Source organism: Carassius gibelio, chromosome B5 (assembly GCF_023724105.1).
Source record: "Carassius gibelio isolate Cgi1373 ecotype wild population from Czech Republic chromosome B5, carGib1.2-hapl.c, whole genome shotgun sequence".
NCBI classification, from domain to species: Eukaryota; Metazoa; Chordata; class Actinopteri; order Cypriniformes; family Cyprinidae; genus Carassius; species Carassius gibelio.
This window is the reverse complement of record NC_068400.1, coordinates 28,097,640-28,121,777: the sequence shown is the minus strand read 5'-3', so window position 1 is coordinate 28,121,777 and position 24,138 is coordinate 28,097,640. Positions and strand designations below refer to the sequence as shown.

Sequence of the window (24,138 nt, the reverse complement as noted above, 5' to 3'; positions counted from 1 at the left end):
CACACCAAACGTTGTCTACATGAAGAAAAAACATCGAGGAACTTAAATTGCGAACAGATTTTGGTTAGCTTGAACGGTTTTGTCGTGGTGATTTTTTGAAATGACAGTAAAAAGTGAAACATTAATCATCTTGTATTTTTAAATTGCAGCTTCCAAACCTTTAAAAAACATTTTTAATTTAGAAAACCAGTGATTCTGAGGAAATATGCATAGTTTCATGACTTTACAGCACTGTATGATTAAAAGAAAATTAAAAAACTGTCAGACATCTGATCTCACTCTGTCACTCTGTGTGCTGACTCTGTGTGTGTGTGTGAGTGTGAGTGGGGGAGGGGTGTGAGCTGAGTGGCAGACAGACAGAGAGAGAGAGAGAGAGAGAGAGAGAGAGACTTAAACATCTCTTTAATCACCAGAAAAAAAACTGTATTTTAAATAGTTATTTTTTTGTTGTTGTTGCTAATTGTGCTGTTATCATTACATCTTAAGAAATATCTTAGGCCTTATCCTTTTCTGACAGTTTCAGGGATTAAAAAAAATCCTAAAAAACCTTATTTGTGCTGCAAATAATAATTTCAAACTCATTTGATACTGACCTCTGTCACCCTGTGACATGACATTTATTTGAATTTACATAATCTCAAGGATGTAACAGTAAAACTGTTCAGCTCACAGATGAAGACTAAGCTTTAATGCAAGCAGAACTATTTCACAAATGCTTATAGGTTAATGAAATCATAACAAAACACTTTTAAATTATTTAAGGATTTGGTAACACTTTAAAATAATGTCTCAATTGTTAACATTAGTAAATGCATTGGTAACACTTCACAATAGCTGCAATTCTTAGCTAAGCATTAGTAAATAGTCAGTTCATGCTTTATATAGCTTTCTCCCAAAATTAATATTTTAGTAAGCATTTTATAAATACAGCTATAATTAAATTGTTCATGGTTTATATGCACATTTATTTTGAGGAGATTAAAGGCTGTAATCTCCCTAAAAAAAAATGTAAAATAAAAAATAAAATAAATAAAATAAACAAACACAGAACTCATAAATATTTATTTCAAGATGCAATAAAAGAAAACTGTACACTTGAATTTATATATATATATATATATATATATATATATATATATATATATATATATATATATATATATATATATATATATATATATACACACAATTGCATAAGTTTATATTTAAAAATGTTTAGCAAGTGTACAGCTAATAATAATAATAATGCATTTTATTTAGTTTTAGCTACAGACACCAAACTCGGTACTTAAATTGTTCTTATCAAGACGGACAACTTTCTAATTCACAGTCATAAGCTACGATCAACAGGAAGTCAGCTATTTTGATTTGAATGTGTATTTTTGAGATTTTACAGTTGTGAATTAATGCATACTCCTCACATGGGAAGTACACTATACACACCAAACTTTGACTACATGAAGAAACAACATTGAGGAACTTAAATTGCGAACGGATTTTGGTTAGCTTGAACGGTTTTGACGTGGTGATTTTTTGAAATGACAGTAAGAAGGGAAACATTAATTGTATTGTATGTCTAAATTGCAGCTTCCAAACACTTCAAGGCATGTTTTCATACAGAGATCAAATCATTATGAGGAAATATGCATAGTTTCATGACTTTACAACACTGTATGGATAAAATAAAAGAAAAAACTGTCAGACTTCTCAACTGACATGATCTCACTCTGGCCACTCCGTCTGTGTGAGGAAAGGGAGGGGGAGAGGGAGGGGGAGTGTGAGTGTGAGGGGGTTGGTGACTGTGAATCTTTGGTGACTGACAGTGTGTGTGGATTGTAGGGAGGGGCTGTCTGGCAGAGAGAGAGAGAGAGAGAGAGAGAGAGAGAGAGAGAGACCTAATCATTCCTTTAATAATCAGGAAAAAAAATCTATATTTTAAATTGTTATTGTTTTTGTTGTTGCTAATGGTGGTGTTTTTTTCCTTTCATTACAGGTTAAGAAATCTCTTAGGCCTTATCCTTTTCTGACAGTTTTTGGGATTTAAAAACATCCTAAGAAGCCTTATTTGTGCTGCAAATTATAATTTCAAACTCATTTGATACTGACCTATGACAACCTGTGACGTGACATGACATTTATTAATCTCATGGATGTAACAGTAAAACTCTTCAACTGACAGATTAAGCTGCAATGCAAGCAAAACTATTTCACAAATGCTTATAGGTCATTAAAATCATTACAAAACACTAATAAATTATTAAAGGGTTTGGTAACACTGCATAATAATGTCTAATTTGTTAACATTAGTAAATGCATTGGTAACACTTTATAATAACTGCACTCATTAGCTAAGCATTAGTAAATAGTTCATGATTATAAAGCCTTTTCCCTTAATAATAGTCATTATTAAGCAGGAATACATCTCTAATTACATTGTTCTTGGTTTAAAAGCACATATATTACAAAGGAGATTAAAGTTTCAGTTGTCTTATAAAATAAATCAATAAACACAACCCAGTTTGATTCAGAATTCAGAAATATTTATTTCAAGATGCAATAAAAGGAAACTGTACACTTGAAAAGGTTTTGAGCGATTCTTGAAGGACTAGCATCACCTTCACTTGTACGATGGTTTGAGGAATATATCTTCCAGATAGTACCGCCGCTCCCTATATGCAGAGTATGCAGTCTTCGTAGAGCACCAACTCCCAGAGGGGGCACCAGTTGCTCAAAAAAAACAAAACAAATATGCGCCATTCTCCCATCCGCGTTCGCGACCACTCAATAGCATTTGAGAAGAAAGACTTGTAGTCACAAAACAATTGTAATGTGTTCATATAGGTGTCAGCTACAATGCACACCTTATACATTTTTTATACATTTTAAAATAAAGTGTTACTAAAGTTATATATATTGTTCTGTGTATGTGATTTCAAAGTCTAGATTGGTCGGATTAACCCTTTAACTGCCACATCCCTTAAAACTTGATTGTCAGAGGGTTACTGTAAATGCTTATGCCCGCTGGGCACAGTTTTCCCGATGCCACCAGGGTGGCGTTGCACTGATGGCTTGAGCCCGACATCGCTGCTTGCAGCTATATTTAGGGCTCAAGCCCGAAGGGGCGAAGAGCCCTATTGTTCTTCTAAGGATTATTCTTGTTATTAGGGCTCAAGCCCGAAGGGGCGAAGAGCCCTATTGTTCTTCTAAGGATTATTCTTATTATTATTTTTTTTATTTTTTATTAAACCTTCCGGGGGGTTTTGGGGGCCTTAACATGCTCAAAAACTCTTGAAAATTGGCACACACATTGGAATCTGCGGCCATCAGGACGCCGCAGAGGCTGGGACCCGGGCGTGGCACAGGGGCTCTACAGCGCCCCCTGGAACACAGTCAGAAATCTTGAACCATAGCTCACACACACTTGCATATATTTATATGAAACTCAGTACACTTGTAGATCTCATTGAGCTGAACAACTTTCGCGCTTTATGTCATAGGCTCCGCCCAACAGGAAGTCAGCTATCCAGGGCTGTTTAAAAAAAGCATGCTCTGGAATTTGAAATACTCCTCTGAGGTTTTCAACCCGTTCGCCACGAAACTCGGTGAACATGATCTCAAGACATTGGGGATGAAAAATTGCGAGGGGATTTTTGATATCTCGAACGGTTTGCCCGTCGCGAGGCGTGGAACTTATGGCGAGAAATGAGGAACAGGAAATGTCTAATAACATCCACATACATTTCCTGAATTTGATCAAACTTCATGGGTTTGTTCGTTGTATGATACTGATTGTATATATGTGACTATTAAGAGTCAACGTTATAGCGCCACCAACTGGCAGCAGGAAGTGTGTCATTTTCCAAATGCTTTGAATTCAGCATCTTATTTTTACTCGATTTACTTAAAACTTCATCAGAATAATGACAAAACACGGCCGATGTAAATCTGTTGTGGAGATATTGATATCTGATATAGTGTTGCCATGGCAACGTGTCAAACTTGAATGTTCTGTTATGGTGAGTTTGAGGCAGACAACAAGCTCAGATTTACATGAAACTCAAAACACATATCAGTATTAGTGATAGCTAGACAATGGCAAAAGCTTTTAAAAGGGCGTGAAGGAGGCACTCTATAGCGCCACCTTTTGTCAAAAGTGGGGGGGTTAGTTTTAGCTACAGACACCAAACTTGGTACATAAATTGTTCTTATCAAGACGGACAACTTTCTAATTCACAGTCATCAGCTACGATCAACAGGAAGTCAGCTATTTTGATTTGAATGTGGATTTTTTTTTACATTTAGCTGTGAATTAATGCATACTGCTCAGAGGAGAGTAACATTATACACACCAAACTTTGTCTACATGATGCCAAAACATTTTAAACAACTTAAATTGCCAATGGATTTTGGATAGCTTGAACGGTTTTGTCGTGGTGATTTTTTTAAATGACAGTAAAAATGAAATTATTAATTGTCCTGCATTTTTAAATTCCAAACACTTCAAAACCTTTTTTCATACATAAAAAAAGTCATTCTGAGTAAATATGGATAGTTTCACGACTTTACAACACTGTATGGATAACAGAAAATTAAAAAACTGTCAGACATCTCATCTCACTCTGTCCCTCTGTTTGAGTGTGTGTGCTTAGACTTCCATTGTCTGAGAGAAATAGCGCCCCTACAGGTGCAATTACCGGACTTTTACTTTCACTTTTAAATCGGTTAAAAATACAAATAAATACTTAGATTTAATTTACACTGACAAGCTAAACCAACATATCTGATTATTACTGGTTCAGGGCTCATGGATAAATAATTTATGGCCAGAGATATGTGAGAAATAGGAGAAATGAATCACCGATGTGACCATGAGCGTCTGGAGTAAAGAGCTCAGAAAAAACGAATTTATTCCTGTTTTAAAGCTTTTAAAAATAAATTATTACAGCGATATCACACAATCAACCAATTAGAGCACACCAAGAGCTAAATTAAGATGTTTTTGAACTGTTTGTGTGAAAATGAAATATTCGCGGCTGCCTATCTGAAATCACGCCTCCGATCAGCGCGTACAGTGTCGAGCTCAAAACAAACGAATTTATTCTTGTTTAAGAGCTTTTTTAAATAACATATTACCACAAATGCACACAATAAACCCATTGTAACACTACAAGAGCTAAATGCAGGTGTTTGTGACCCGTTTAAGTCTGCAAGACTATTTGAAAGCGCGACTGGCAGAATAACATATATCTCTCGAGCTGCAGGATTCTGCCTTTCGTCGTACGAACGAACACATCACGGACAAGATTATTTCAAAACACATAATAGCTTGGCGACTATAAACGAAAACAGCCACGTGAACATAAACTGTTGAGAAATATATCTGAAGTGGATCTACTGGATTTGAATATTAAGTGACCGCATATACCAGCTGCTTCTGTCTTAAATTTTAATCTATATAAAAAATGAAATTCATTCATCTTGGCTGCTTTTTTAATGTGTGTACGTATTTATTCATTATTTTGCTCTAACAAGAATTAATCTATATTTAATTAAATCAATTACATTTTATTTTACATTTTATTTGTCCATTTCTGCATCTAAACGCCTAAAAACATAAAACATGCTCTATTATACTATTGTTAGCAATTTCTTTATCGTCCAATTTATCTTCTGTACACACTTATATTTTCATAATAAACTTGTTTGTTAGATTATACACAGTTACAGTGGTCTATAATAAATATTAACAGGTTTTATTCAAGCTGTTTAGAATGATTGCAGTAGGCTAATTTTTTTAAATGTAAATCCCAAATAAAAATTATAATAATTAATTAATAAAAAACATTGGAAAACAATTGCTGTTGTACTTTTTTATACATTTTGTATAATTTCATAGTTTATGCATTATAGTTATAAAAACAAATAAATGTAGCCACTCACATAGAAATAGGCCTTATCCTTTTCTGACAGTTTTAGGGATTTTTAAAAATCCTAAAAAACCTTATTTGTGCTGCAAATAATAATTTCAAACTCAAAAAGTAAATAGTCAGTTCATGCTTTATAAAGCCTTGTCCCAATATTAATAGTCAGTAGTAAGCAGTTTATAAATACAGCTATAAATAGCTTGTTTTTGGTTTATAAGCACATTTATTAAGAAGGAGAGTAAAGGATCAGTTATCTTCCTATGAAAAATAAAAAAATAAAAATAAACAAACAACAACACAGATTGATACAGAACTCAGAAATTCTATTGTGGATTTATGATAAAATCAGCCTGTAAATGATTTCATACTCCTCCAAGAAGACACAAGTATTTCACACCAAACTTTTTTTAACATGAAGCCAATATACTGAGATGTTAAATTGTGAATGGGTTTAGGATACCTTAAATGGTGTGGCCATAGCGATGTATTAAAGTAACATAAAAAATACAATAGTTATTTTACTATATCTTTAAATTTTTTCATTCCAAACTCTTCATAATTTTTTATATACGTAGAAGTCATCATTTGAAGGAAGCACAGTAAGTTTCATAGCTTTATCATTTTCAAGAGCCAGCATAAAATTAAAACTATCATAACTTATAAATGAAGCTTGCAATTCTTAGTACCAATAATGGCCACCAGATGGAAGTATAGGATTACTTTTACATTATTATTGTAGAAACAAGTATGATTTAAATCATTTATAGAAATCTTTCAAAGAAAAATAATATGAATTTTATGTATTTTACTGATAAAATGACCCTCACTTAATTAGAATAACAAGCTGAAGTATTGTGAACTGTATATTAAGAATAATTCTTTATAGGCTTTATGGACAGACACGTTTTGAGTGACTCTTGAAGGATCAGCACCACATCCTCTTTTACCACTGTTTAAAGAATTTATCTTACAGAACAGATGCAAATTAATTTTGGATAGCTTGAATGGTTTTGTCGTGGTGATTTTTTGAAATAACAGTAAAAAAGTAACCAGTAAATGTCTTTTATTTTTTTAAAGTGCAGCTTCTAAACACTTCAAAAAAAATTACACATAGAAGACAAGTCATTCTGAGGAAATATGCATAGTTTCATGACTATACAACACTATATGGATGAGAGAAAACTAAAAAACTATCATACATCTGATGTCACTCTGTCCCTCTGTCACTGTGGGTAGTGTGTGTGTGTGTGTGTGTGTGTGTGTGTGTGTGTGTGTGTGTGTGTGTGTGTGTGTGTGTGTGTGTATGTGTTAAGTGAATTAGGTGTGAAACTATCAGGAAGCATTTAGTCTCCAGCGCCAACATTTTACAGAACTGCCACTTTCCTGGAGTCTCCAGAATTACTCTGTGTCAGGTTCTGAGAGATCTAAGATTCCAAAAAATGATTTAATTAGAACACCATGAAGTATTGTGAAATACTATATATCAAGGCTTTATATATATGCTTTATGAACAGATTAGAGTGACTCGTGAAGGACCAGCACCACCTCCTCTTGTCCGATGGTTTGAGGAATATATCTTCCAGAATCCGGGATTAAGATTTAGGAGCTCATTTTTATTCCACCTCCTTTCCTGAAAGTCTGTCTTGCAGAATTGACTAAAAATTTATCTTCATATTAATTCCTAATTATTTAGCAATTCTTTTTGTCAGTTATTCTTGACCTGTTTTTCTCTTCCAGCTTTCCTGGACTATTGTATAGCACTCATAAATGATTAAATAAAAAATAATGGTAGTTATTAAGATTGATATGGTTTGGAATTGGTCAAATGTGCTTGGAAAAAAATCACAACAAAACAAGGTTGAATGATTGTTATATAAATATTGTTCATGTTAACTTAATGTTTATAAATGGAATCTTATTGTAAAGTGTTACTAAAGTTATATATATATATTGTTCTGTGAATGTGATTTTAAAGTCTAGATGATTCGGATTAACCCTTTAACTGCCATATCCCTTAAAACCTCACAGCCAGAGGGATATTGTGAATGCATGTGCCCGCTGGGCACAGTTTACCTGATGCCACCGGGGTGGCGATGGCATTGGTGGCTTGAGCCCGCCATCGCTGCTTGCAGCTATTTAGGGCTCAAGCCCGAAGGGGCGAAGAGCCCTATTGTTCTTCTAAGGATTATTAGGGCTCAAGCCCGAAGGGGCGAAGAGCCCTATTGTTCTTCTAAGGATTATTCTTATTAGGGCTCAAGCCCGAAGGGGCGAAGAGCCCTATTGTTCTTCTAAGGATTATTAGGGCTCAAGCCCGAAGGGGCGAAGAGCCCTATTGTTCCCCTAAGGATTATTAGGGCTCAAGCCTGGAGGGCGAGAGCCCTATTGTTTTCCTTAGGATTATTTGTTATTATTATTATTATTATTATTATTAGGGCTCAAGCCCAAAGGGCGAGAGGCCTATTGTTTTCCTTAGGATTATTTTTTATTATTATTATTATTATTATTATTATTATTATTTTTTTCCAACGTCTCGGGGGCTTTTGGGGCCCTTAACATGCTTAAAAAGTCTTGAAAATTGGCACTCAGATTGGAACCTGCGGCCATTAGGGCCGGGCAGAGACTGATACACGGGCGTGGCACAGGGGCTCTACAGCGCCCCCTGGAATATGGAGGGCCATATATCATACATTCTTGCTCGTAGACGTATGAAACTCGGTACACATATAAATCTCATCAATCCAAACAACTTTTGTATTGCATATCATGGGCTCCGCCCAACAGGAAGTTGGCTATTTAGGGTTTAGTATTCAAATTTTTCGTCAAAGTTGTGGGGGCTTTTGGGGTCCTTAACATACTCAAAAACTCTTGAAAATTTGCGCACACTTTGGAATCTGTGGCCTTTAGGAGCCTGCAGAGGCTGGGACCCGGGCGTGGCACAGGGGCTCTACGGCGCCCCCTGGAACACAGTCAGAAATGTTGATGTATAGCTCACACATACTTGCACATATTCATATGAAACTCAGTACACATATAGATCTCATCGTGCCGAACAACTTTCGTATTGCATGTCATAGGCTCCACCCAACAGGAAGTCAGCTATTTATAGTTATGTAAAAAGCGCATGCTCTGGAATTTGAAATACTTGTCATAGGTTTTTTTCTCGATTGCCGCCAAACTCGGTCAACATGATCTCAAGACACTGGGGATGAAAAATTGCCAGGGGATTTTTGATATCTCGAACGGTTTGCTCGTGGCGAGGCGTTGAAATTATGGCGAGAAATGAGAAACAGGAAGTGTCTAATACCATCCACATACATTTCCTGATTTTAATCAAACTTCATCAGATTATTCGTTGTATGATGTCGATCGCATATATGTGACTATTAGGAGTCAAAGTTATAGCGCCACCAACTGGCAGAAGGAAGTGTGTCATTTTCAAAATGATTTGAATTCAGCATCTTATTATTACTCGATTTGCTTCAAACTTCATCAGAATAATGTTAAAACACAGCTGATATAAATCTGCAAGGGGGATATTGATATCTAAAAAATTGTTGGCGTGGCAACATGTCAAACTGGAATACTTCTCAGGTGATTTTGAGGCAAATAACATACTTAGAATTTCACAAAACTCTGAACACACATCAGTATTTCTGATAGGAACTTAAATTGTGAATGGATTTTGGATAGCTTGAATGGTTTTGCCGTGGTGATTTTTTTAAATGACCTTACAAAGGGAATCATTATTGTATTTTTAAATTGCAGCTTCCAAACACGTCAAAGAATTTTTTCATACAGATGAAAAAGTCATTCTGAGGAAATATGCATAGTTTCACGACTTTACAACACTGTATGGATAACAGAAAATTAAAAAAACTGTCAGACATCTCATCTCACTCTGTCCCTCTGTTTGAGTGTATGTGCTTCAGACTTCCATTGTCTGAGAGAAATTGCGCCCCTACAGGTTCAATTCCCAAGCTTTTACTTTCACTTTTAAATCGGTTAAAAATACAAACAAATACTTAGATTTAATTCACACTGACAAGCTAAACCAACATATCTGATTATTACCGGTTCAGGGCTCATGGATAAATTATTTCTGGCCAGAGATACGTGAGAAATAGGAGAGATGAATCACCGCTGTGATCACGAGCGTCTGGAGTAAAGAGCTCAGAGAAAACGAATTTATTCCTGTTTTAAAGCTTTTAAAAATGAATTATTACAGCGATATCACACAATCAACCAATTAGAACACACCAAGAGCTAAATTAAGATGTTTTTGAACTGTTTGTGTGAAAATGAAATATTTGCAGCTGCCTTTCTGAAATCACCGCCTCCGATCAGCGCGTACAGTGTCCAGCTCAAAACAAACGAATTTATTCTTGTTTAAGAGCTTTTTTAAATAAAATATTACCACAAATGCACACAATAAACCCATTGTAACACAACAAGAGCTAAATGCAGGTGTTTGTGACCTGTTTAAGTGTGCAAGACTATTTGAAAGCGCGACTGGCAGAATAACATATCTCTCCAGCTGCAGGATTCTGCCTTTCGTCGTACGAACGAACACATAACGGACAAGATTATTTCAAAACACATAATAGCTTGGCGACTATAAACGAAAACAGCCACGTGAACATAAACTGGATCTACTGGATTTGAATATTAAAGTGACCACATTTACCACTTGCTTCTGTCTTCAATTTTAATCTATATAAAAAAGGAAACTCATTCGACTTGGCTGCTTTTTTAATGTGTGCGTATTTATTTATTTATCTTTTTATACATTTTGTATAATTTCATAGTTTGTGTATTACAATTATAAAAACAAAAATAAAATTAGCCACTCACATAGAAATAGCTTAGGCCTTAACCTTTTTCTGACAGTTTTAGGGATTTTTAAAAATCCTAAAAAAACCTTATTTGTGCTGCAAATAATAATTTCAAACTCATTTGATACTGACCTATGACATCCTGTGACATTATATTTATTTTAATTTACATAATCTCATGGATGTAACAGTAAATCTGTTCAGCTCACAGATCAATACTAAGCTGTAATACAAGCAGAACTTTCACAAATGCTTATGAGTCATTTAAGGATTTGATAACACTGTAAAATAATGTCTAATTTGTTAACATTAGCAAATTCATTGATAACACTTTATAATAACTGCACTCATTATTAAATAGTCAGTTCATGCTTTATAAAGCCTTGTCCCAATATTAATAGTCAGTAGTAAGCAGTTTATAAATACAGCTATAAATAGCTTGTCCTTGGTTTATAAGCACATTTATTAAAAATGAGAGTAAGTTATCTTCCTATGAAAAATAAAAGATAAAAATAAACAAACAACAACACAGATTGATACAGAACTCAGAAATTTTATTGTGGATTTATGATAAACTCAGCCTGCAAATGAATTCATACTCCTACTCATACTACTCCATACTCCTTTTTCAACATGATGCCAATATACTGAGATGTTAAATTGTGAATGGGTTTAGGATAGCTTAAATGGTGTTGCCATAGAGATTTATTAAAGTAACATAAACAAAATACAATAGTTATTTTACTATATCTTTACAATTTTTCATTCTAAATCTTCATAATTTTTTATATAAGTAGAAGTCCTCATTTGAAGGAAGCACAGTAAGTTTCATAGCTTTATCACTTTCAAGAGCCAGCATAAAATTTAAACTATCATAACTTATAAATCAAGCTTGCAATTCTTAGTATCAATAATGGCCACCAGATGGAGCTATAGGATTACTTTTAAATAATTATTGTAGAAACGAGTATGATTTAAATCATTTATAGAAATCTTTAAAAAAAAAATGAATTGTATATATTTTACTGATAAAATGACCCTCACTTAATTAGAATAACAAGCTGAAGTATTTTGAACTGTATATTAAGAATAATTCTTTATAGGCTTTATGGACAGATACGTTTTGAGTGACTCTTGAAGGATCAGCACCACATCCTCTTTTACCACTGTTTAAAGAATTAATCTTACAGAATAGGTGTGAATGAATTTTGGATAGCTTGAATGGTTTTGCCGTGATGTTTTTTGAAATAATAGTAAAAAAGGAACCAGTAAATGTCTTTTTATTTTTTTAAAGTGCAGCTTCTAAACACTTAAAAAAAAAAAAAAAATGTACACATAGAAGACCAGTCATTCTGAGGCATATTATCCTCAGAATGACTGGTCTCATGACCATAGTTTCATGACTATACAACACTATATGGATGATAGAAAATTAAAAAAAAACTATCATACATCTGATGTCACTCAGTCCCACTGTCACTGTGGGTAATGTGTGTGTGTGTGTGTGTGTTAAGTGAATTAGGTGTGAAACTATCAGGGTGCATTTAGTCTCCAGCGCCAACATTTTACAGAACTGCCACTTTCCTGGAGTCTCCAGAATTACTCGGTGTCGGACTCTGAGAGACTTAAGATTCCAAAAAATGATTTAATTAGAATACCATGAAGTATTGTGAAATACTATATATTAAGTCTTTATATATAGGCTTTATGCACAGATTAGAGTGACTCGTGAAGGACCAGCACCACCTCCTCTTGTTCGATGGTTTGAGGAATATATCTTCCAGAATCCAGGATTAAGATTTAGGAGCTCATTTTCATTCCACCTCCTTTCCTGAAAAGTCTGTCTTGCAGAATTGACTAAAAATTAATCTTCACATTAATTACTAATTATTTTGCAATTCTTTTTGTCAGTTCTTCTTGACCTGCTTTTTTCTTCTTCTTGTCTGACCTCATGACCCAGTCAGTATTTTTTGTACAATGGTCAAGTCTTAACTTATCCATTTCTGTATTGCATTTGTGTTTGATATTTCTCATGGGTATTTCATAATTTTCGACCTTACAGTTTGAGTTAAAAGTCTATTTTAGCGCATTTCATCTGTAAAAGAAAACATGCCTAATAATTCTGCACACATGAATATAAGGAGTTTTTCTCTTCCAGCTTTCCTGGACTATTGTATAGCACTCATAAATGATTAAATAAAAAATAATGGTAGTTATTAAGATTTATATGGTTTGGAATTGGTAAAATGTACTTGGAAAAAAATCACAATAAAACAATGTTTTCATGTAAGTTTGGAATATTAACTGACATGAATGAATGCTATATAAATATTGTTCATGTTAACATAATGTTTATAAATGAAATCTTATTGTACAGTGTTACTAATATATATATTGTTCTGTGAATGTGATTTTAAAGTCTAGATGATTCGGATTAACCCTTTAACTGCCGTATCCTTTAAAACCTCACTGCCAGAGGGATATTGTGAATGCATGTGCCCGCTGGGCACAGTTTACCTGATGCCACGGGGGTGGCGATGGCATTGGTGGCTTGAGCCCGCCATCGCTGCTTGCAGCTATATTTCTTATTATTTTTTTTATTTTTTATTTAACCTTCCGGGGGTTTTTAGGGGCCTTAACATGCTCAAAAACTCTTGAAAATTGGCACACACATTGGAATCTGCGGCCATCAGGACGCCGCAGAGGCTGGGACCCGGGCGTGGCACAGGGACTCTACAGCGCCCCCTGGAACACCTTCAGAAATCTTGAACCATAGCTCACACAGACTTGCATGTATTTATATGAAACTCGGTACACTTATAGATCTCATTGAGCCGAACAACTTTCACACTTTATGTCATAGGCTCCGCCCAACAGGAAGTCAGCTATTCAGAGCTGTTTAAAAAAAGCATGCTCTGGAATTTGAAATACTCCTCTGAGGTTTTCAACCCGTTCGCCACGAAACTCGGTGAACATGATCTCAAGACATTGGGGACGAAAAATTGCGAGGGGATTTTTGATATCTTGAACGGTTTGCCCGTAGCGAGGCGTGGAAATTATGGCGAGAAATGAGAAACAGGAAATGTCTAATAACATCCACATACATTTCCTGAATTTGATCAAACTTCATTGGTTTGTTCGTTGTATGATACCGATCGTATATATGTGACTATTAAGAGTCAACGTTATAGCGCCACCAACTGGCAGCAGGAAGTGAGTCATTTTCAAAATGTTTTGAATTCAGCATCTTATTTTTACTCGATTTACTTAAAACTTCATCAGAATAATGACAAAACACGGCCGATGTAAATCTGTTGTGGGGATATTGATATCTGATATGGCGTTGCCATGGCAACGTGTCAAACTTGAATGTTCTGTTATGATGAGTTTGAGGCAGACACCAACCTCAGATTTACATGAAACTAAAAACACATATCAGTATTAGTGATAGCTAGACAATGGGAAAAGCTTTTAAAAGGGCGTGAAGGAGGCATGCTATAGCGCCACCTTTTGTCAAAAGTGGGGGGTTTAGTTTTAGCTACAGACACCAAACTTGGTACATAAATTGTTCTTATCAAGACGGACAACTTTCTAATTCACAGTCATCAGCTACGACCAACAGGAAGTCGGCTATTTTTATTTGAATATTTAAATTGAGCTCTGATTTAATGCATTCTCCTCAGAGGAAATGTTCACTATACTCACCAAACTTTGTCTACATGTTGAAAAAACATTGAGGAACTTAAATTGCGAACGGATTTTGGTTAGCTTGAACCGTTTTGTCGTGGTGATTTTTTGAAATGACAGTAAAAAGGGAATCATTAATTGTCTTGTATTTTTAAATTGCAGCTTCCAAACACTTTAAAAAAAAATCATACAGAGATCAAATTATTCTGAGGACATATGCATAGTTTCATGACCTTACAACACTGTATGATTAAAAGAAAATTAAAAAAAAACTGTCAGACATCTCAACTCACTCTGTCCCTCTGTTTGAGCAATGTATGTGTGCTGACTGAGTGCATGTGTGTGTGTGAGTGTGTGTGTGAGTGGGGGATGGGCATGAGCTGAGTGGCAGACACAATGAGAGAGAGAGAGAGAGACTTAATCATCTCTTTAATCACCAGAAAAAAAAATGTATTTTAAATTGTTATTTTTTGTTGCTGTTGCTAACATTGCTGTTTTCATTACAGCTTAAAAAATCTCTTAGGCCTTATCCTTTTCTGACAGTTTCAGGAATTAAAACAAAATTCTAAAAATACTTATTTGTGCTGCAAACAATAATTTCAACTCATTTGATACTGACCTATTCCATCCTGTGACATGACATTTATCTTAATTTACATAATCTCATGGATGTAACAGTAAAACTGTTCAGTTCACAGATGAAGACTAAGCTTCTTTCACAAATGCTTATAAGTCATTAAAGGATTTAATAACACTGTAAAATAATGTCTAATTTGTTAACATTAGTAAATGCATTGGTAACACTTTATAATAACTGCACTCATTAGTAAATAGTCAGTTTATGCTTTATAAAGCCTTGTCCCAATATTAATAGTCAGTAGTAAGCAGTTTATAAATACAGCTATAAATAGCTTGTTCTTGGTTTATAAGCACATTTATTAAAAAGGAGAGTAATCTTTTCAGTTATCTTCCTATGAAAAATAAAAAAAAATAAAAATAAACAAACAACAACACAGATTGATACAGAACTCAGAAATTTTATTGTGGATTTATGATAAAATTAGCATGTAAAAATGAATTCATACTCCTCCGAGAAGACATAAGTAGTTCACACCAAACTTTTTCAACATGATGCTAATATACTGAAGATGTTAAATTGCGAATGGGTTTAGGATACCTTAAATGGTGTGGCCATAGCGATTTATTAAAGTAACATAAAAAAATACAATAGTTATTTTACGATATCTTTAAAATTTTTCATTTCAACTCTTCATAATTTTTTATATATGTAGAAGTCATCATTTGAAGGAAGCAAAGTAAGTTTCATAGCTTTAACATTTTCAAGAGCCAGCATAAAATTAAAACTATCATAACTTATAAATCAAGCTTGCAATTCTTAGTACCAATAATGGCCACCAGATGGAGCTATAGGATTACTTTTAAATAATTATTGTAGAAACGAGTATGATTTAAATCATTTATAGAAATCTTTCAAAGAAAAATAATATGAATTTTATGTATTTACTGATAAAATGACCCTCACTTAATTAGAATAACAAGCTGAAGTATTGTGAACTGTATATTAAGAAATAATTCTTTATAGGCTTTATGGACAGATAAGTTTTGAGTGACTCTTGAAGGTTCAGCCCCACATCCTCTTTTACCACTGTTTAAAGAATTTATCTTACAGAACAGGTGCGAATGATTTTTGGATAGCTTGAATGGTTTTGTCGTGGTGATTTATTGAAATAACAGTAAAAAAGTAACCAGTAAATGTCTTTTTATTTTTTTAAAGTGCAGCTTCTAAACACTTCAAAAAAATGTACACATAGAAGACAAGTCATTCTGAGGAAATATGCATAGTTTCATGACTATACAACACTATATGGATGATAGAAAATTAAAAAACTATCAAACATCTGATGTAACTCTGTCCCTCTGTCACTGTGGGTAATGTGTGTGTGTGTGTGTGTGTGTGTGTTAAGTGAATTAGGTGTGAAACTATCAGGGAGCATTTAGTCTCCAGCGCCAACATTTTACAGAACTGCCACTTTCCTGGAGTCTCCAGAATTACTCTGTGTCAGGTTCTGAGAGATCTAAGATTCCAAAAAATGATTTAATTAGAATACCATGAAGTATTGTGAAATACTATATATTAAGACTTTATATATAGGCTTTATGAACAGATTAGAGTGACTCGTGAAGGACCAGCACCACCTTCTCTTGTCCAATGGTTTGAGGAATATATCTTCCAGAATCCGGGATTAAGATTTAGGAGCTCTTTTTTATTCCACCCCCTTTCCTGAAAGTCTGTCTTGCAGAATTGACTAAAAATTAATCTTCACATTAATTCCTAATTATTTTGCAATTCTTTTTGTCAGTTCTTCTTGACCTGTTTTTTTCTTCTTCTTTTCTGACCTCATGACCCAGTCAGCATTTTTTGTACAATGGCCAAGTCTTAACTTATCAATTTCTGTATTGCATTTGTGTTTGATATTTCTCACAGGCTTTACAGAGTTAAAACTCTTTTTTTAGCGCATTTCATCTGTAAAAGAAAACATGCCCAATAATTCTGCACACATGAATATAAGGAGTTTTTCTCTTCCAGCTTTCCTGGACTATTGTATAGCACTCATAAATGATTAAATAAAAAATAATATTAGTTATTAAGATTGATATGGTTTGGAATTGGTAAAATGTGCTTGGAAAAAAATCACAATAAAACAATGTTTTAATGTTTAAGTTTGGAATATTAACTGACATGAATGAATGCTATATAAATATTGTTTGTGTTAACATAATGTTTAGAAATGAAATATTATTGTAAAGTGTCACTAAAGTTATATATATTGTTCTGTGAATGTGATTTTAAAGTCTTGATGATTCGGATTAACCCTTTAACTACCATATCCTTTAAAACCTCACTGCCAGAGGGATATTGTGAATGCATGTGCCCGCTGGGCACAGTTTACCTGATGCCACCGGGGTGGCGATGGCATTGGTGGCTTGAGCCCGCCATCGCTGCTTGCAGCTATATTTATATTTATCTTTTTTATCACATGCTTATTTGTCTGATTGTGTACAAAAACTGTATACAGTTCATAACACATAAAATTTGATTAGTATTATTATTATTGTTGTTATTTAAAATGGTGTGATTCTTTTTCCAGTGCAGTATGGCAGGACAAAGTGACCATATAGCAGATCTCCAGCTTGCCTGGACATAATATTCCCTCTGATTGTTCACACTCTTTACAAGAAAAGAGTTTTTTTCATAAATTAAACACAGATGTGCATTTAGTTCCACCACAGTTGTCTCTTCTCTGCTGTACAGAATATCAGGACAATCTGAACTTTTTGTTTACAGAATCATATGCTAGAAACTGCTTAACTTGGTCAGTTGGTGTCAATGCCAAGAGAACAACGGTAAAATGTTTAGTTGATTGCACCAGAACTTCAAAATACTTAATTAATATAACAGGTGTTTGTTTTATATCAGTATATAATTTTATTACATTATATCTGCACCACAGCAAGAAAACTTGGATTATGTGTATGCATAAGCTCTATAAAGTCTTGATGAAACATTTGTACCATTTAGGATGTAGTAATTCGATACAGCACTACACCCTGCATTCAGAAAGCAATACTGTGCCTCCAAAATGCAGCACCCCACACAGCAGCCTCTTAGCTAGGTGAGGAAGGAAAAACATCTGAACCTTTAAAAGGCCTCTGTATGACCAGCTCAACACTGGGTTCTTTTCATTTACCGACCTTTCATAGGCTTTTCCATGCCAACTGTAGCCCCAAAGCCTGTCTAAAAACGCCTTCTGTGCCTTAGAAAGTCACTCTTATGGGTCCGAGATCCCATTTCCTCCTGCTCTTTTTATCTTGATGCTGTTGTAGAAAAATCTTTGGTCTCTCTTGCTCATTGTCAGTCATGGTGAGGGTTTGGAAATGGAATGAAGTAGCTTTGTTTTTGTTTTTTTGCAGTTCCTAGAGATGATAAAATCAATAGCTGTCATAGATGACTAGGTGGAGAATGACCCAGTTTGTATCCCTTGCCTGATATTCTCCCATCCCAACACTTTGTGCAAGGATCAGTGTTGTGTTGTTTTATTACATGTATGTTGAGTTTAGGAGAACATGCATAATGCATTTTTTTTTCCATGTGTTAACAGGTGAATGAGATCTACCATGATGAATCACTGGGAGTGCACATTAATGTTGTGCTTGTGAGGATGATCATGCTTGGATATGCTAAGGTAAATTACTACTAAATATCTCAAAACATAAAAACAAAAGTCCTTTATAAACCGTAATAGGTCATATTTTTATGTACATATAACTTTATGTAAGATAGTGTTTTATGTCACTGTTATGTTTTTGTGACATTTACCACGCTCTCTTTGACACTTTATTAACGGTCATTAATAGCCAGATGCCTTAACATTTTATATTCTTGCATTTGAACATAACTGTGCAGTTTTTACAGTATGACAACTGTACATACATTTCTGTTTATAGGATCTCCTATAGAAATACTAAGTGAATAAATTTAGGTAAAAACCAATTGTAACCAATCGAAAACATGGTCATATAGAATAAGGCATTAATGTGCCTTATAATTACTAATAAACAGCCAATGTGCTAGTAATATCAGTGCTATTTAATAGTTAGAATTAATCCTTAAAATGTAATATTTCACTCACATACACACACACACACACACACACACACATACATTTTTTCTATTTGTTTTCATTTTCGTTTTTTATTTCAATGTTAGTTATACTAGTACATCAAGTTAAACTTAATTGAAATTAGAAATAATGCTTTGACAACTAGCTGAAATACGTATATTTTTCTCTTTTTTTATTTTAGTTAACAATAATAACACTCTAATGTTGCATTTTTAGGTAAACATCCATAACTGGCAGCATGAATTAAGTGCCACCACAGCTCCTGCTAGTTTTCTGCTAGTAAGCCAGTTGTTCTTAAAACGTCTGTAGTCACCTAAAAAAAGTATTACAGCTGGGAAAAGAGAAGTTTAGTTGCCCAAGAGTCTTAAATGGGTTATATGTGACAGGTTTGTTTTCCCCACTAAACGTACTGTGACATAAAGCCCTCCCCCATTTCAGCACTTGTCACTTACCACCACAAAGAATGTTTGAAAAATGTGAAATAAAAAGCTTGGAGGAAGAGCACAACTTTCTGCAGTCTATCCTCTTATTTTACTCCAATTATGAGAGTACCTAAACATCTCTCTACTGTACACAGCTATTTACACTTCCATGCAATAACACATACATATTTTCTAATCTCATAATACACAAATTCACAGATGTCATTTCATGTATAGATTGTAATACACAAATAATTGCATACAACATGGTTTGCAACATCAGTGGTTCTCTGCATTGGAAATACATATTAATGTAATAATTCAAATGTAGTAGGAAAAAGCAACAACCGGCAAAAAGGATTTTATTATATTTCAAATATAAAACTTTGAATTTCAATTTCATTGAGCTTCAATGATCTCAACTACTTTTGTGACTATTTGTAAACAGGAGTTTATCTAGAAGACATTAAATAAACAGACTCACAGTGATCGATGTGAGTCAGTTTAAGGTGTTTTATAGATTAATGAATGCTGCATGTGTCCCCTAATGAGTCTTTAATATATTTCCTAGTCCATCAGTCTCATTGAGGGTGGCAACCCTTCTCGAAGCCTGGAAAATGTGTGCCGCTGGGCAGTCATCCAACAGAAAGAGGATCCAGAGCACTCCGAGCATCACGACCATGCCATCTTCTTGACCCGGCAAGGCTTCGGCCCCACTGGCATGCAAGGTTTGACCTTTGGTCTTGACATGCCTGTGACTTTCAAACATTTTCAACCCTGCCATGTCCTATAGCATTTTCCACACCCAAACCCAGACATCTTGAATATGTTCATACTGTGAAAAAGGTTAGTCTTTCTCTCACTGTCTGTCTATCTCTATTGGTGCTTTTCCACTGCGTGGTATGACTCGGCTCGGCATGGCTCAGTACGGCACGGCTTGGCTTTTTCTGAGTTTACACTATGGTTTAGTATCACTTTAGAGTGGGCGGGATAATTAACATGTTGTTATGGTTGTGCCACCTCTACTGAAAATTTTTTCATTCTGTGTCGCCCCAATGATTCTCTGCTGTCAACAAGAGGAACATCAGTACTTCCTCAAAAGACAACAAAACAGCAACTTTTTGGTTGTTAAAAAAGGTGCGCTCGTTCAAAACATTTGCGTTCGATCCTCCAGGCTGTGCTGATTTAAATCTAGTCTTGCTTAGCCAGACCTTCAGACTGACTGCTGAAAGTCTGGAATCCATGGCAGCTTTCATTGGCCAAAGCCTGCCCATGAGGCCATTTGACTGACATGTCAAACAACCAATCACAGCTCGTTTCGTTTAGCGTCAAGTTTCGGGTGTGGAAATGTTGCCACAATAACAAACCAGTTTGTAAAACTGCTGGACGTATTTTAAAGATTATATTCCGCAAACTTTAAATATTTCAAATACTTTTGAAACTCTAGTGTTTAGTTGATCCTGAGAAAAGCTTGTCGACACAGTTTTCTTCTCTCGTGAGGGGGTTTGGCACCACGGCATCTTTGTTTCCACCCAGAACATTAAAGAATGCAAAACTCCAAATTCCACCAATCCGATGACAACTTTGACACTCCTGAAGTGTTTCTACTTTTGTGTCCCATATGCATCAGACGTTAAGCCAACGATCCGTGGGTATGACATCTGAGGCTGAGACTAATTTAAATCTAGTGGTTCTGTTGTGTTTGTGTTGCAAGTTCAGTGACGCAGGTAGTGACGATTCTCTCTGGCCAATCAGTGATCAGCAAAGTTTACATGTCACATTTTGGTAATGGTACGGTTCACTTGGAACTTCAACCGAGTTGGTTGAACAGGTACTGTACCCAGTGGAACCCCCCCCCCCCCACCCTAAAGTGAACCATACCAATCTGTACCATCCCGTACCATGCAGTGGATAAGTGCCATAATACTCCCTTGCAGTCCCCACCGGATTCCTTTCAGCACCACATCAATGCTGTATGAAATGCCAGCCTAACAGAATGCTTGTTGGTGTACAAGCTCTTCTTTAGGCAGATTGTGGATTTTTAAAGGGGTTCACAGCATTGGAAAATGATAGCACAGAGACATGAAAGCACACTTACATAAGCACATTGGAAAAAGGGATTTTGTTGTCTAAGGTTGGAGGCGGCCGCTGAAGCAGCAGTCCTCTCATATATCCTTCAGCACTGACAAAATTCACACAGTGCACATTTAACATCTATTCAGCCTGACAGGAAAACTCAAGTTTTTCCTGAGAAGAGCACTGATCTCAGCATAAAGTGTTTATGCTGTCACTGCTACTCTCCCATTTCTCTTATCATGCCACTGCATGTACTCAAAGCCCTCGTTAATCATCCCTCTCCATTCACCTGCAATGCATTCATTGTCTGGCAGTGGCGATATTGAGTTAATCAAATATGATGTGCTTTATTGGCCTATTGACACCAGATATGAATGTAGCTTAGGAGCTGAGCTCTTCAGTCAGTCACCTGTCCAAGTTTTGTAGGCTTGCATCAAAAGATTGTTTCATTCTTAGCGGTGCATGGTGCTTGTGATTGAACAAACATAGACAAAGTTCTTCTGGTCTGATACCCGTCACAATATACTGTTTCACACTGAATACTGCACTCAAAGAAGCATTTTTAAAGCATGTTGCTGCTTGCTTTGAATTATAATTCACTTCTCAGTGCCACTCTCACTTTTTGAAAAATGATTTTTTTTGTTTTACTTTTGGAGTTTTAACTTTGGTTTATCCAAAAATGAGCTAAAAAATGAACTTCCAAACCTGTTTAAATTTTTATTCTGTGTAACATTAAATAAGAATGTCTCAGTTCTTTTTCTTTTCTTTTTTTCTTTTTGTGATCAGTGGATCGAGTCCAATTATGTTTTAGACCCCATCATTCTTGAAAGTATGTTCCACAGAGGAAAGTCATACAAGTTTGAAATGACATAGGGCTGCACGATTATCAAAATAGTTGATTATCCCCTTGAAATTGTAACTGTGATTTTCACTAACGGTTATCACAATTTACATTGAATGATATTTATACCATTGTTGGATACAACTACTTGCTGCATTTTTATATGTAAGTAAAGCTGAAAAAACTCTAACAGAAAAACTTTTAGTGCTTTTCTATAGTATTAAGCCTCAAATGTCAGCTATAGTTTAGTTTAGTTTATAAAGCACATTCCAAAACCAAAGAAGTTGCAACCAAAGTGCTGTACAGAGGTTTTAAAAATAAAATAAAAAATATTAAAACAGAATTAACACACTGGATCCAAACCCAGGTATAAAGAGTTCCAATAATCCAACTTTGAGATAATAAAAGAATGAATAACGATTTCAAGATCTTTCTTAGAGAGCATCATCTTGATTTTGGCAGTAGATCTTAGCTTAAAGAAACTACTTTTAACAATAGCACTAGTCTTCTTATCAAAACTCAAATTAGATTTGACACATTCATGAAGATTTGAGGATAAAGAATCAAACGGATTAACTATGTTAGAGGTCCTATCTGGTGAGATAGCAATTATATAAGTTAACAATTTCAGTTTTGTCATTATTTAACTGTAGGAAATTCATGTCCATCCAACCATTTATGTTACACAGAACCATTATTATTTTTTGATAGTAAAGTAGAGCTGAGTGTCATTGGCATAAAAATGGTAAGATAAATTGTGTCTCTGTATAATATGAACAAGTGGAAACATATATAATGCAAACAAAAGAGGACTGAGGATGGAGCCCTAGGGTACACCGTGATGTATTGGGGCATGGGAAGAAAAACAATTCCTACTTTGACAGGAAACGTTCTCCCTTTGAGAAAAGAGGCAAACCAATCCAGCACAGAACCTCAAAGCCTAGCACATTTTCTAGTCTGTGTAAAAGAAAATTTGGATCTACAGTGTCAAATGCCGCACAAGCAGAACTAAAATACAGCCATAACCTTCATCCATAGTGAGTAAGATGTCATTTAAACCTTCAACAAAGCCGATTCAGTACTATGTAGCTCCCTGAAAATAGACTGAAACTTATAAGCATTTTGCACTCAGGAATGAAGATATCTGATGGTAAACAAATTTTTCCAGAACTTTGGAAATGAAAGAAATTGGTCTATATAACTAAAATGTACATTGGATTGGTTTCTTCTTTTAATTATAAAAAATAAAAAATATGAATGGTATTATAATGTTATCCTAAAACTAAAATTAAAATAATGGGAAAACCCCTTAAGATAACATGTATAAGAAAAAAAAAAGCATCTTAAGCACACAGAATAACATAAGTCGTCTTTGAACGATTAATTGCCGCTTTGAATGTTCACATAATTAAGGCATCTGGAATTGTAATCATTCATTCATTAGAAATTAGAATAATTGTGCAGCTCTAGAATGACATGAGTCTGAGTGAGTTTCTTCTTTTAATTATAAAAAATAAAAAATATGAATGGTATTATAATGTTATCCTAAAACTAAAATTTAAATAATGGGAAAACCCATTAAGATAACATGTATAAGAAAAAAAAAAGCACACAGAATAACATAAGTGGTCTTTGAACGATTAATTGCCGCTT

General features: G+C 34.8%; 1 protein-coding gene across 1 annotated transcript in view; it reads left to right on the top strand.

Annotated features, from left to right (window-relative positions):
* The window catches only part of adamts3 (ADAM metallopeptidase with thrombospondin type 1 motif, 3), a 159,765-nt gene that overhangs the window by 89,132 nt on the left and 46,495 nt on the right, over window positions 1-24,138 (top strand). The window contains exons 6-7 of the mRNA XM_052556227.1: window positions 18,625-18,708; window positions 20,140-20,296. Coding sequence (XP_052412187.1) covers window positions 18,625-18,708; window positions 20,140-20,296 — 241 coding nt within the window. The remainder of the gene's footprint in view (window positions 1-18,624; window positions 18,709-20,139; window positions 20,297-24,138) is intronic.